The 15,488-nt window shown below is 39.7% G+C and overlaps 1 protein-coding gene across 1 annotated transcript; it reads left to right on the top strand.

Annotated features, from left to right (window-relative positions):
• Positions 1-4,163: 4,163 nt before the first annotated feature.
• LOC145998368 (uncharacterized) lies at positions 4,164-4,691 on the top strand. The gene has a single exon (XM_083134777.1). It carries the CDS (start codon positions 4,164-4,166, stop codon positions 4,689-4,691), a length of 528 nt encoding a protein of 175 aa, XP_082990903.1.
• The last annotated feature ends 10,797 nt before the right edge of the window (positions 4,692-15,488 follow it).

Raw genomic sequence — 15,488 nt, forward strand, 5'->3', positions numbered from 1 at the left:
TGCTTGGGAGCAACTCAATGAGCGATACGACAATAAAAGGTTGATTGCAGTCTCACATGTAAATGATATTTTACATATCAATCCAGTTGTAAAGGAGAATTGTCAGGAACTTCGTGCATTTACAAACACTGCAGTTAGCTCTATTTCAGCGCTCAAAATGATAGCTGACAACATGTCGTTAACTGATATAATTTTAGTTCAGCATCTTGTTTCAAATCTTGACCCTGCAACGAGAAGAGCATTTGAACTAGAAAGTAATGATACTGAATTTAGCACATTAGATCAGCTCTTTAGTTTTCTAGAGCACAGATGCCAGGCTCTTGAAAAGATTAATCCAGTTACGAGTGAAGGTAACAAGGTAGCAACAAAATCATCTACAAATATGCACAAACAGTACAGTGCTAAATGTCAACAATCTTCGAAGTCATATGTTACAACAGATTCTTCATTGTGCATGTTTTGTAAAGCAAACAAACATCGCTTATTTTCGTGTGAAGCCTTTAAGAAAGCTTCTATTTCACAAAAGTATAAATTTTTACGTGAGAATCGCGTATGCTTTAACTGTCTTAGCAGCAACAATCACGTTTCGGCACAGTGTAAATATGGAGTGTGCAAGCGATGTAAACAGAAGCATAGTACTTTACTTCATGTAGATGAAGGTACATCCAATGTAAACCAGCGGCGTGAAATGTCATCTGGGGGTCACGTGAACACATCGATGGTAAACAATACAAGCGATTCTTCACAGCATTCAGATCAAGCACCTCAGGTTTCTTATTGTTCAATTAAGCAGAAAAACGCGTCACAGGTGTTACTTGCTACGGCAATTGTTCAAGTACAAGATATAGAGGGCAATTGGGTCAATTGTCGTGCTCTCTTGGACGCGGCGAGTCAGAATAATTTCATTGTTGAAGATTTTGTTCAAAGTCATCGTCTTAGAAAGGTAAAGCATCGAGTTCCCATTCAGGGAATCAACAATTCGTCAGCTGAATCGAGTCATTCGGTAGAGATCCGTCTGAGATCTAATAATAGCAATTTTACGACAAGTATTTCGTGCTCAGTGTTGCCAACCATTACAGGATTAATGCCTTCAGAAAAGTTTGATGCATCTGAATGGAACATTCCAACAGATATTCGTTTAGCAGACCCAGGCTTTTGTTCGCCTGGCAAAATACAGATTCTGCTTGGTGCAGAGGTTTTCTTTACCGTTATGAAGCCTGAAAAGAGAACAAAACCAGGAAATTTCCCCATTCTTCAAGACAGAGTTTGGATGGATTATTGCAGGGAAGATTCCAGCAACATCTTCTAGCAACAGTATTACTAGGTCATTTTTCACGAGAAAGGAAAATTCTCTCAGCTCGCAACTCCAACAGTTCTGGATCATAGAGGAGATCCACACGAAACTGCAATCACCAGAAGAAATTGCTTGCGAGCAACATTTTCAGCGAAATGTGACACGAGATGAAAGTGGCCGTTATACGGTCAGGCTGCCATTATGTAAGGATCGTTCAGTGTTAGGTGACTCCTCACACTCTGCATTAACTCTATTTCACCAATTAGAAACGAGGCTTCAACGTCAACCACAATTAAAGGCTGATTATACAGAATTTATGCAAGAATATTACCAGTTGGGGCACATGGAACCCATAGGGAATTTAAATGATGTACAAACAAATCACTGCACAAAATTTTTCATTCCGCATCATTGTGTTTTCAAGGATTCCAGTACAACGAAAATACGTGTTGTTTTTGATGGGAGTTCGCCATCAACAAGCGGTGAATCAATAAATAGCATACAAATGGTTGGACCTACCATACAGGAAGATTTGTTTTCCATTGTTCTAAGATTTCGAACTCACAAGGTGGCATTGGTTTCTGATGTAACAAAGATGTATAGAATGATACACATACATCCAGATGACAGGCCACTGCAATGCATTCTGTGGAGAAACTCTCCTCAGGAACTCATAACAGTATTTCAATTGAATACGGTCTCGTATGGGCTTACATCAAGTGCCTTTTTAGCAACCAGATGTCTGAAGCAGTTAGCCGAAGATGAAGCAGTTAACTTCCCACACGCATGTCAAGTGTTGCAGCGTGATTTCTATGTTGATGATTACGTTGGAGGAAGCAGTAGCGTGCAAGGTGCGTTACAACTTTATCAAGATCTTTCAGAACTTCTGAAAAGAGGAGGATTCATCTTACGAAAGTGGTGCTCCAACAGCACTGAAGTACTCAACGCTATTCCAGAATCACTGAGAGAGACTCAAAATCTAATTCATTTTCATACCGAAGGTGTTAAAACTCTAGGAGTTTCATGGAATCCCTCGGCAGACACTTTCATGATTAATATTGGAGCCAAGTCTGTTAACATGATGTCACACAAACCAACCAAACGTCAAGTAGCCAGTGTTATTGCCCAGATATTTGATCCAATTGGACTACTTTCACCAGTAACTGTAATGTATAAGTATTTTTTACAACAGTTGTGGCTTCACAACATAAATGGGGATGATCCACTTCCAGAAAGCCTGCAAGTTGAATGGGTTCATCTTCATTCTCAGCTACCAGTCATCAGTGAAATGCAAATACCACGTTTCATCCTAACACCTGGTTGTGTCAAGAATATACAAATCCATGGCTTTTCCGATGCATCGGAGAAAAATTATGGCAGTTGCTTGTACGTTCGTTCAGCAAACGAAGAAGGTTACACCGAAGTTCACTTACTGTGCTCAAAATCACGGGTCGCCCCGATCAAGAAAACCACTCTTCCTAGATTGGAACTGTGCGCTTCAGTCTTATTGGCCAAATTACTCAACAAGACTCTCCCAATTTTGAGACTTAATATTGACAATGTTTATTTGTGGACAGATTCACAAATAGTTCTGGCATGGCTCAGATCGTCAGCAAGCAGATGGAAGCCTTTTGTATCCAACAGAGTAGCGCAAATTCAAGAATTTACTCAAACTTATCAATGGAGACATGTTTCGTCCAAGGATAATCCAGCGGATTTAATCTCCCGTGGAGTTAAACCTCAAGATATTCATCATCATTCGCTATGGTTTCATGGTCCAGCTTGGTTGCAAGAAGATGAAACGTGCTGGCCATCATCATCATCTGACACAAGTCTTAAGAACAAAGATGTTCCTGAACAACGAAAGCTTCCTGTAACTACACTGGTGTCTCATCTGCAATCAGAGGCAACAATAAGCGATTTTTCTACATTTTTCAAATTGTTAAGGATTGTAGCGCTCTGTAAAAGCTTCATTCGCAATTGTAAAAATGCAAGTAACAAACAATCCGATCCACTTACTTCAATTGACATTGAAGATGCCACTCAAACGTGCGTCGTTATGACACAAACTTCGTTCTTTCATCGAGAGATAAATGATCTCACTGCCAAAGGGCAAGTATCCAACAAAAGTATCCTTAAGGACTTACACCCCTTTCTGGATAATCAGGGAATTCTTCGTGTCGGAGGTAGGCTAGAAAATAGCAACTTGGAATTCAGCAGCAAGCATCAAATCATTTTGCATCCAAAAAGTCGCTTCGCCCGTCTACTAATTGCATCAGAGCATGAACGATTGATGCACGCAGCACCTCAATTGTTAATCTCATCCATTCGAGAAAGGTACTGGATTCCTAGAATACGACAAGTTATTAAGCAAATCATTCATCGGTGTTTAACTTGTTATCGTTTGAAGGCATCTGCATCACAACAGCTAATGGGACAGCTCCCATCCATCAGAGTTACACCTAGCAAGGCATTTAATCATGTGGGCATAGACTATGCCGGACCATACGTCATCAAAGTAGGGTCAATCAGGAGTAAAATCACAAAGAAATGCTACATAGCTCTTTTTACGTGCCTAGCCACGAGAGCAATACATCTTGAGCTAGTAACAGACCTTACTTCTGAAGCTTTCATAGCAGCATTGCGACGCTTTACAGCAAGGCGAGGCAAGTGTTCCACCATTATCAGCGATAATTCCATAACATTTCAAGGAGCGAAGAACGAACTTCAGAAACTTCAATTGCTATTTCAATCGCAAGGATTCAGTGAAGACATTCAAAGGTATGCAGCACAAGAAAACTTTCAGTGGAAAAATTCACCTCCACGTAGCCCAACATTCGGTGGTGTCTGGGAAAGCGCCATAAAATCCATGAAGTACCATCTTCGTAGAGTCGCCAAGAATGCTGTACTGACATACGAAGAGCTGTCAACTCTTTTGTGCCAAATCGAAGCTTGCTTAAACTCTCGACCTCTTACATCCTTACCTGATTCTCATGAAGAATTTAATTACCTCACTCCAGGCCACTTTCTTATTGGTGGTCCACTAACTTCCTTTCCTCAACCAGACTTAAGTGATCTCAAGGAAAATAGACTTTCCAGGTGGCAACGAGTTCAACAGTTTCAACAAAGGATTTGGAGAAACTGGTCCCGAGATTATCTTCATGGTATGCAACAGCGTCAGAAGTGGACAACCACGCAGCCCAACCTGCAACCAGGACTACTTGTGCTTCTGAAAGAAGACAACCTACCCCCATTATCTTGGAAAATGGGCATTATAGAAGAAGTGTTACCAGGGAAAGACAATTTAGTTCGTGTAGCCGTGGTTCGCACCAAGGATGGAGTGTACCGAAGGGCTCTCAGTAAGATTGTACCTCTTCCAGATGGGAAGATCAATTGAACTTTCATGATTTAGTTTGGATGCTGTGCATTCCAACGGGGGGGGGGGGAGAATGTTGAAGATTGTAAATAGTATTGCTTTCCGCTCCTCATTTGTTTTTATTTTACTCGGAATGCTGGGAGCGTGGTATTCGAACACAGCGGCATGGTGCATGTCGGCTCGCGGCAGCGGGAGAACATTTCAGCTAGCCTATCGGATGTGGGCCTTTTTGTATTTCTTCAGTGTGCAAACGTATTTAATTATTATATAATACCAAGTGAATTAAAGGACTTGTATCATATGCGAATTTGTTGCTATATCCGTTGTTCCAGCCCTATGGTAAGATATTCAATATGGCGTCATACCCAGAGATGCTAGTTTTCTTTCATGTTGATACGTGGAAGGTATCTTCAGACAATAAGTCCGAAGAAATTTTTATATTTATTTCTGAAATGCGAGCCCTCAGGCTGTGCGCATACATACCAAATGTTAGTTTACAATTATGTAAAGAAATAATGTTGCATGAATAACTCTATATCCATACACACATATACAGAGTAGAGTTCGTGTTCACTCTATAGCAGAGGAACGTCACCGTAGTACAGTCTTAGAAAAAAATACCTGGGCCACGGGACGTAGAATTTCGTAACGTCTTAAGCCTGTTGTTTATGCAACCCAAATAACAAAATATTCGCTTAAGTTTGCCTGGTGATTCTGAGTTCTGGGGAAGGATTGAGCTTTGATAGCATGAGTCACATGACTCGTGCCCCAGCCACAACAAACAGCTGGGTGCTACGATGCCTCCAGAAGAAAATTTCAGGAACTGGTTTCTTGACGAAGCTACTCGTAAGGAAATACTATTCTTTCAAGTGATATTAGAGTCATTGTCAAGAAGGTTCGCTGAAATGATGGTTCTCATCACAGACCAGATGCCACACGTTAATTGTTTAAGTCCAGTTCATGCACTGGACCTACAGATTAAAATGGGATCCGAACCAAATCCTCTCTATTTGGTATTGAATTCGGAAGCCTTTCATTACATGGCAAAGACGTTACCACTACGACATCAGAGAGGCAATGGAACCCCTTGAGAAAGAGATAAGCGAAAATTGCTACGTGACAAACCATATTTGCCCGTAAATTTTAAAAATAAGACAATATTTTGTACTGACAGTTTCGAACCGTGGGAGAGGCATATATTTTTTTTGTACCATCGTCCATTTCACGAGTTTATAATTCTTCCTCACCGAAACAAGTAACGCGAGTGGTAGAAGAAAAGCGAAGTAAAATAACTGAAATAGAAATAAAAGGAAAAAGCGAAATAAATTTTATTCATAATATTCTGCAGTCACTTGAGTTGTATTCACGGGATGCTATCTTTAAAGAAAGCCGTGGTCTCTTCCTTGTCTTTTTCGCTTCCTTTGTGCTCTTGCTTCCCCCGTCACGATTGGTCAAAAACTAATTAATGCGACGTTAATTAAACAATCCAAACAACGAAACAATGCACAATCAACTGCACAAAACAACATTCCAAATGTTTTCGAATCGGAAAACAATTGAGATGCTGTAAAATGACTTAAGATGCAGTAATAAAGTGGAAATTCGGTACCGTATAGAATTAAATCGGTAGAGATGTTCGATTTGATTGGATGTTTGTTATTTAGATTTGCTATTCTTTCACTTTTGGCAAATAGCGACGATGAAGATGAGTGATGCTGTGATGAAATTGATGAAGGGACACTTACCAAGGACACCCACGCCCAAGTCGAAAAAATTTTTACCAGGGACCCATGGCATCGTAGCGCGCTGTGCTAACCACTCCTCCATGGAGTGGACATTATAGCATATTTTGTGTGCTCAATTGGGATCAATCAATGGAATGAATAGGCATATTATATGATTAATAAATTCATATCATAATACCACGTCATATTATTCGGCACGAAGTAACATCAGAGACATTCAATCTTGCATTTTTGCCTTTCAACTAATTCTTTGAATTCAGGTTAATCACAACAATAAGATAAATTATGAAGCAAATGATAGTTATTACGAATTACCTGACAGAAACAACATTAAGCAGGCTCGGTGGTCAAGCTCATTAAGTGATTGACATTCGATATCGTCGCCAAAGTTCCCGGGTTTGAGTACCGTCCTTGTCGGGGGTGTTTGACTATTTCGTTATCAATTTCATGTAATGGTCACTCGTCCTTATCGTCGCGATCATCGAACAGGGAATAAAAATTATAAAAATAAATACGATGGAAGAGTACTTATTTCATCTCTCACGAAATCTCCTACAAAACCGGAATATATAAAATACATGTATATTCATTCACATACATTTTCGATTTCTATATTTAACTAATCGAGACCGAGAACGGGAGAGCAATTTTCAATTCGACAAACCGAGAGACGGAGAAACTGTCAAGTCTCGTTTCTTCTTGGCACCTCCGTAATCGAGTTGTTCTGTTTCTCATTGGCTTTGTATTGGCAATTATTGTCATTATTCTTTGCCTGCAGGTAAACCATAACGATGAATTATGATGAAATGAAGCAGATAAAAGGGCAAGAACAAGAAAGTCATGCCTGTTCGGGACTCCAACCCAGAACCTTACGTAACGAGATTTGAAATTCTGGAGAAGGCGTCCGTGTTTCGCTTGGTTTTCTCTTTCCTCTACTTCCCTTATATTATCATACATGTATAATAAAAATGGATCTGATACGATATGTTGCGAATCATAATTGTGCTGATTAGATGCTACAGATGTGAACTCCAACCTGCAATATATTATTCCCTTTTGTTTCGTATCTGGTTGAACATGAAATTTTCTTACACTGTGACAATTTCTTTCTTAGTTTTGGTTTGGTGCACAGATATGCTAATCTGGACTCGACCTTCAGTTTAAAGTGGGATACTAACCACTATGTGCATCCACCGTGTATCAAACCCGGGATCCACTGATTACAAGGCGACGACGTTATCACTACGCCATCGAGGAGGCCCCATGACAAAATGTTATTCACTCGATCTCTACCATAATTTATTTCAGCATTTACATTTTCGTTTTCTTCTTCTTTTTTTCTTTTGTTAACTACTCTTATACAACTCTTTTTGCGTCTTCGAATTTCTTCTTGTTTCAGGAAAAAATAATACATGCAGGCTGTATAAAAATCCCCCGTTCAAATAGATAAAACGTTCACTCTCTAGAACTAATTTACATGTTTATCACTAACGTAACCTTTAGGAAACTATTGAAATGTTAACTGATATAACTGCAGATGAAACAATACTTACAGCCACTAACGAAATATCTATTCTTGTGTAGCCTCACAGACAACAAGTATCTGGTGAGTCATTCACTCTTGCTGACTACGGGCGAAGGTCACTGAACTAAAGGGTGGTGGCAAGCAAGCAGGCTTCTGCTCTACCAAAGACGAGGTCACGTGTTCCAGTTATCAATGGCGTACGAAATAAGGAGGAACACAGCTATCTGACGTATGATTTGGTCCCGTCATTGCACGTAGAACACTTTATCGTCGTGGCCTTGAAGTTCCCTCAGGGCACTCCTACGTAAAGGCTTCTCAGCTAGAAGGATATCTTCCCCATTGAGTGGAGGAAAAGTGGGTGCGTATAGAGGTTCTTCAACTTTCGTATTCTTTTTCATTTCAGAACCCGTGCTGTATCGTCGACTTAATCCAATCTATCCGATGTGGGTTTTAGGTTCTGTTTCTGTTCGGTTATTTCACGTTGTCTTCCTGCTTATGTTATTCGCGACGAAGGTTCTGGATTCGATAATCTGGACAATAACGGGATTGTGTTGGTTGCTTGATTTGGTGTCTTAAGTCCACTTTATGTCCTGTTAGGCTAATCGTGAATGGACCTACAGTTTAAAGGGGGATCCGAACCACTATGTTCCTCCACCGAGTATCGAACCCGGGATCCCTTAATTACAAGGCGCCCACGATCCCACTGCGCCATCGGGGATTGTGTTCGCAACGAATGAATCAAATTTGAGTGATATGATATGCAACCATTGGAAGACTATTGAAAGAAACGCAATGGGAACCTGCCAGTTTTTCTACTGCAGACAGGAAACCATAAACATGGAAGAGAAGCTTATATTCTATGAAACCTGACGCTATGTGCTCGAATACTGGCTAAATATAATCTATAGAGGCATAGCAACGTTAAACAACCTCTTATATGATACATATAGGTTTAAAAAGGTCGAAATACAAAGATTGTGTGCGCCTCACTGATGGCGTAGTGGTAAGGCCTTGTAATCAAGGGGTCTCGGGTACGATACCAGGTGATCGCACATAGTGGTTCGGATCCCACTTTAAACTGTATGCATTTCAGATTAGTCTATCTGTGCCGGTGACTCAGTCGGTAACGCGTCTGACTACCATGCTATAGGCCCCGGGTTCGATCCCCGGCCGGTTCAAGCCCGGGAACTTTTCTAACGTTGGAAGCGACCCCGGCGCCCACCCAGCGTCGAATGACATGGGTACCTGGGGGAAACCCTGGGGGTAAAGGCGGTCAGGGGCGTGATGCTGATCACATCACCCACACTCACGAACGAATCAAGAAAGTGTGGGGCGGCGTGATGCTGATCACATCACCCCCACTCACGAACGAATCAAGAAAGTGTGGGGCGTTACCCTCACACCCCCTATACGACTTAATGGCGTAGCGCTAAGCACAGGTGAGAACTTTACTTTTTTTTTTTTTTTTTTTTTTGCATAAAGTGGACTTACAACAAAATTTAAACTTGCGATAAAGATTATGATAAGGTATTAAAGAATTGGGTCTAACACATTTTTTTATTGTTTACCAATGACATTGTTAACTAATATTCTTAATTTCAGTTTCAAGATGAAATCGGCTACGAAATAAAAGGAGTGGGTTCATATTTCTGTTACGAAATTCCACTTTTGTAGTAGACCTGTGCCACACTAAGATGTGACATAATAAACAAATCTGAGACACTTTCAAAGTATTAAATTGCTATCTACGTATTTGGGAACAATCTTTCAATATAATAATTTTTTTGGACGCGTCAAATCATAGTATAGCAGCTTTAAGAAACCTGATTTGGGGGGGGGGTTACAAATGCCCTTTCTGCTCCCGTCAAGTTACGCCTATGACAAACAGGAATTCAAAGTAAAAGACTGTCCCGACTAAATCGGGAGACACGTCTGATAGATTTACAATTGGGAAAATCATAATTAAGCGTGTAGTTGAAAACAACTTATTTTCATATATTGCATGCAGCTCTACTTTTTCTGCAATGTGGATCAAGAACTGGGGACGTGGAGAAGCACAACACTCCACGTAACCAATAGTCACGTGACTCTCTTTGCTTTCCTGCCATGTTGACCTTCGCGTGGAACACATTTCTCGGTGTTAAGACAGGCAAAATCACCCGATCATCGAAGGGTGCAATATGTGTTGCCTACCCTCCTGCATTACTTGCTCCTATTAAAGCCTTATGGGAAGAACTTTTTTCCATGACTGTACACACCTATACAGGATGGAAATCACAGAAGTCACTCCTGTCTCGGATGCTGCCCCCTTATCCCTCCTATGTCATGTCATACCCTTCACTTTCCCTTAAGGCTTGCAAAGTTTTCCTTCGTTCCTTCCAGATAGTGTCCAAATAGTGTAGATACCTGGGGCTCTGATGTCACGCTGCACGTTCTCCGTCGGCCAGCTTTCCTGAATTATCGTATGCAGAGTTCTTTGTATCCTGTAACCTCGTCTCCCATCTGCGCTGTCTGTTTCGGAGCTGACCATGAACACTGGACGAGAATAGGTAATCCGGTAATTTCACTGAACCAAGGGGGGGGGGGGGTGGACCCATTGAACCCGCCTTAAATACGCAAATGTGTATATGTATATATGAACGTCAGGCACGTATCGGGGCGGTTCCGAACCAAGTATCTCAGGAATAATAATAATAATAACAATAATAATAATGTTTAAATTAAAATAATTATATTAAATCATATTAATAGACCAATACATAAATTAATATTATATTATTATTACACGAATAGGTAAAAGGACTGTATAAAAATAGAGATATAACAGCGCATATTCATTACGTAGCTTACCTGTAGTTAAGATCGGAATAATTTACATAAAAACAAGTGCCCTGGCAATGAATTAATGTCAAATAGACGAATTATTGAATATTTATCGAATAACAGTAAGTTTCTGATTAAAATTTTATGCATATTATTTTGAGTAGTAGTGTACATAAATCCCATATGATCCCAATATAATCATTGCCTTCTAAAAAATTCAGAGCAAATTAATAACCATCGATTATGCAACAAATGCTAATATTTCCATTACTTAATTTCAGTACTTGGTAAGTCTTTCGGGGAGATCCGGACCCCTTAGACCCCTATAAATACGTCCTTGATGGAGGTTGACATTTGAACACCCAAAGGCAAAAGTTATATTAGGGGAATTGTCCATCACCATTTAAATTCAATCTATTTTCGACAATGTGACGATCATGAATTAAAATAAAAACGTCAATAAGCAGAGGGCGACATCAACTTCGTATTAACAGAATTCAATTCTTTAAAACAAAACAAGATATACAAAACAATTTGCCTACTATTTGGTTGGTTGGTTGATTTGGTGTTTTAAGTGCACTTTATGCACAGTAAGGCCAATCGGGACAGGACCTACAGTTTAAAGTGGGATCCGAACCACTATGACCCTCCACCGGATATCGATCCCGGGACCCCTTGATTACAAGGCGACGACGCTACCACTGCGCCATCGGGGAGGCCCAGGCTACTATTTCTTTCCCGTCTGCAAATTAGACATTCCTCAGAACATAGTGACGGACAGCAGCAAATTTCTTCGTACATGCAGAACAAACGAAGTATTTCAAGCAGAAATTGTAGTAGCAAAAAATTACTACCGAAAGGGGGGAAAAAGAGAGTCGAAAACGACACACTTCCACCACACCACAGAAAAGAAAATCTTGAGAAAGGCAAGGATTTTAATGGCTCTGCCATCTGGTGGCGTAGAGAAGAAACTCATGCGTTCTCAGTCCGCAACACAGTGGGTTGTTACAAGCTATTCCATAGAGGAGAGATTGTTTTAAGAGTAGATTCTCCTATTTAGTCAGCAGTCAAGTGTGTTTGAGTGTCGTTAAGATTTTATGGCCGCCATTAAAACCCGGTCCGTAGGGGGCGCTCTGCTGTTTTCACGCACGTAACTCCAACCCGCCGTTACGACAACATGGCTACTACTATGTCGTTGGGGAAAAACAATTTAAAATACGCGATTTTCTCGCCGTAAACTCGGATTATTGGTCGATTAAAGCGAGCAAGATCCGACTTGATGTTGCGTTGCTCGTAATATTTTTTTAAATGGCCTCTGGCTAAAGACAAGGAAACTTATTCGTCTGGGAGGAAATTCTTAGAAGAGGCAATGTTGCTGAAAATAGGCCTAAATTGTTATTGGCACAGCGATGCAATGAAATCGAGGCCAAAGTCAAAAGTAAGGAACTGTATATCGGAAGGAGAGAGAGATTACAATAAAAGAACAACTTTTGTTTGCGTATTGATATGCGAGAGAATTTTAAAACTTACTCTGTAAACTGTTGCATCATTGCAACTCTAAACTAAACATATTAATAAGAATAGAATTTACTGTTGCGTAATATCTTCCTATTTTTTTCCGTTCGTTTCTTCCATGGGCACTATATATCAAATCACAAACCCTGACACCTTCTGTAAACAAAACCACCTGCATGCAAAAAGCATTGCAAACTCATAGAAGTAAAATAATCCACACGAAAATCCAGCGTTGTTACAGGATTCATTACGTAAGGTAAAACAATGGCAAATTTGTAGTATGGGATACGCTGCCGTAAATGACGTCTCACTTTAAACCCAATGCTCTTTCTTTTTTTACTTATTGCTTCACCTTTATGGTTAACTCTTTGCACCAGTAATCATTTCCCATAAATTTGGCTTCTTTCTTGCATGCGAATTGAATATATTTTACTTGCATTTTTTAGACAAAATGATATAACATGGTAATGTATATTTCTAAGGTTTGATATAGATAGGAGTGTATTTGAAATTTGTTTGTAGATTTTATGTAAATTGTATCTTATGTAAATAAAATATATAATGGGCATAAACAGCCATATGCATTGCTGTAAGTCCAATAAATATATTGATGATGATGACAAAGAAAGTTCGTAAATTTATTGCGGTTGGAAACTTTGACAAGCATCCTCATAACGATTTTTGTTCCGCCAAATATAGTGCACTTCGTAAAATAACTTGGTGACATGGCAAGGCAAGATAAGTGTGAACATTTTGTAGTAATATGCATTGTAACTTTCAATGAGCTAAGAGATTTGTGTACATAATGATATTTTATAACATTGGTTATTTTCTAAAAATAATCATGTGAACATCAAGGAAGTATTGCAACTTAGTAATATTGCCTGACTTAGCCTTAGAAAAATAACATGCCGAGTTCTATGCGTGAGGGAAAGTCTCCGTGTTCTCAGAGCTTGTTTTCAAAACACCAGCAAGGGCAGCCTTTGGAAAGGGGTGAGAAACAGATTCTACTCAATATTTATGTAACGTTCTGTCAGTAGTATCCTGAGAAACCAGTAAATGAAGTGGTTAAGTTGGTATCCCAGTGCAGTGGTGTGTCAGTGTCTGCAGTTTTAAGGGTTATGGAAGAGAGAATGACCAGGAGAGTAACAATGTATGCGGCTGCATATTCGTCTGATGTTTTGAGAACGGGTTCTCACATTCAGAGGCTCTTATATAAAATGAATAGGTGCGGCGAACTATGAGTGTAACAGCAGATGATTGCGGTCATGGATCAGCTGACGCGGAGTTATACATCGAATCGGTGAGACCATTTGTTTACAGAAGGTCTCAGGGATGGTGATTTAGACCTTAGTTATTTTTGTGTTGAATCCAAGAGACATACATACAGGTTAGTTGATTAGTGTATTCGTAAATTTTGGAATGTGTTAATTTGTGACGTACGAATTAGTGAAAATCGAGAATTATGAAGTGCGTTAATTATTAGATTTCAAGGTAGGCTATTATTGAAATTATATTTCACATATAGATAAGACTTTGTTGCAAACAAGAAGTTAGAATTATATGATCGATTACTCGTTTGTACGGTTAGGAAGAACTATAACATCATTATTTTGTTCAGCAATAAATTACTAAAACACGCTTATTTATGACCTAAAAACTTTAAAAAAATCAACTTTAAAATATTTTTATCTATTTATTTCATATGTTAGAATTAGAAATAAATAACATTATTATTAAGTCATTTAGGATTATTATCGTAGTCTGTTGAGGAATGCCAGAGAGTTAGATAATTAGTTTACAGATTATAACTTATAATAGTCACTGTAATTAGATTCATAAATAAAATTTTCAGTGTTGTCATTACTAACTATTAAATCCATCCAAAGATCTGAAGGTGATTAAAGAAGAAATACGACAAATAATACACAAGGAAAACATGAAAATCTCATTAATTGATACTTATCGAAATGATACAAACATAAGACACGTCTGCAAAATGTAAAATGTGAAAGAAGCGGTATCAAAACATGAACATGTACAAAGCTAATAGAAAATATATTTTCTAGAATCAAATTTCCCCCACTAAGATATATAAATCGGAAAAGATTGCTCTACTTGAGTAAATTTTATGCAAAATATTCATGCTGCCATCTGCTGACTAAAACTGAAACTAAGCTTCTGCCAAACTACACACCGCTATTATCGTAACGGGCTGTGGGTAAGCATCCTTAACTATACTCTGTCTCTGGACTCTATGGAGCAAGGCCGCACATAACGGCAAACAAGGAGAGAAAGCGAGCAGGCGGAGCAAAACAGTGCGCGCTGCTGCAAACCGTTGCAGCCTCTTTTTGCCCTCCCCCTCTCACGCGTTCATTGATCGAGCCCTCTCAATTGATTGATTTGGTGTTTTAAGTCCACTTTATGCACAGTAAGGCTAATCGGGACTGGGCCTACAGTTTAAAGTGGGATCCGAACCACTATGTGCCTCCACCGGGTATCGAACCCGGGACCCCTTGATTATAAGGCGACAACGCTACCACTGCGCCATCGGGGAGTCCACGGAGCCCTCTCGAGTCACTACTTGTGCAGACAGAGACTGGTTTTCGTCCGCTCGCTCCAAACATTTCCGGGACAGAATGTAGGAATTGTTCAACTGCTTTATAGCTGCATATTGCGATAGACCGGGGTTGCTAGTCACAGAACTGGTTTATTTGTGTCCCTGCAATTCACTTCGTTTCTTTTACATCAAATTTGTTGAGATTTAATTCATCTCATATTTCCGATTAAAATTACGAAGTATATTCGGGGCTTCTGAAGTCAATCACAGAATAAGTATTTCATGATCACTGAGAGTCAATGTGAAATAAATGGGACCTCCATGTAGAAATTTACCGCTTGTATTTATATAGTTAGTATTACGAAATAAATTTTATATGGGTCCAATTTGCTTTCTTAAACCGTACGTGGAGAGAAAATATTAGCATTACATATTTATTCGGCCTACGTATAGGGCCGGTGGCAACCCACCATCGTGAGGAAATTGGGGAGCTCCGAGTGAGTGAGCGTAATCCGGTCGAGACGACCTACTATAACGGCTGGGGATACGTCGGGCCGACCCCCCGACTATTCCAATACTGGTTGAAGATCTCCTCGCTTAGAGGTGACGAAGGAAAGTGTGGGAGGGAGACCGGCAGTCGGTAGGTAAGC

This window comes from Lepisma saccharinum, chromosome 14, assembly GCF_977018435.1.
Source record: "Lepisma saccharinum chromosome 14, izLepSacc3.1, whole genome shotgun sequence".
In the NCBI taxonomy this organism is placed as follows: domain Eukaryota; kingdom Metazoa; phylum Arthropoda; class Insecta; order Zygentoma; family Lepismatidae; genus Lepisma; species Lepisma saccharinum.

Bases quoted from the DNA above. Each gene is read 5' to 3' on its own strand.
- LOC145998368 (XM_083134777.1), top strand. From the start codon at position 4,164: ATGAAGTACCATCTTCGTAGAGTCGCCAAGAATGCTGTACTGACATAC.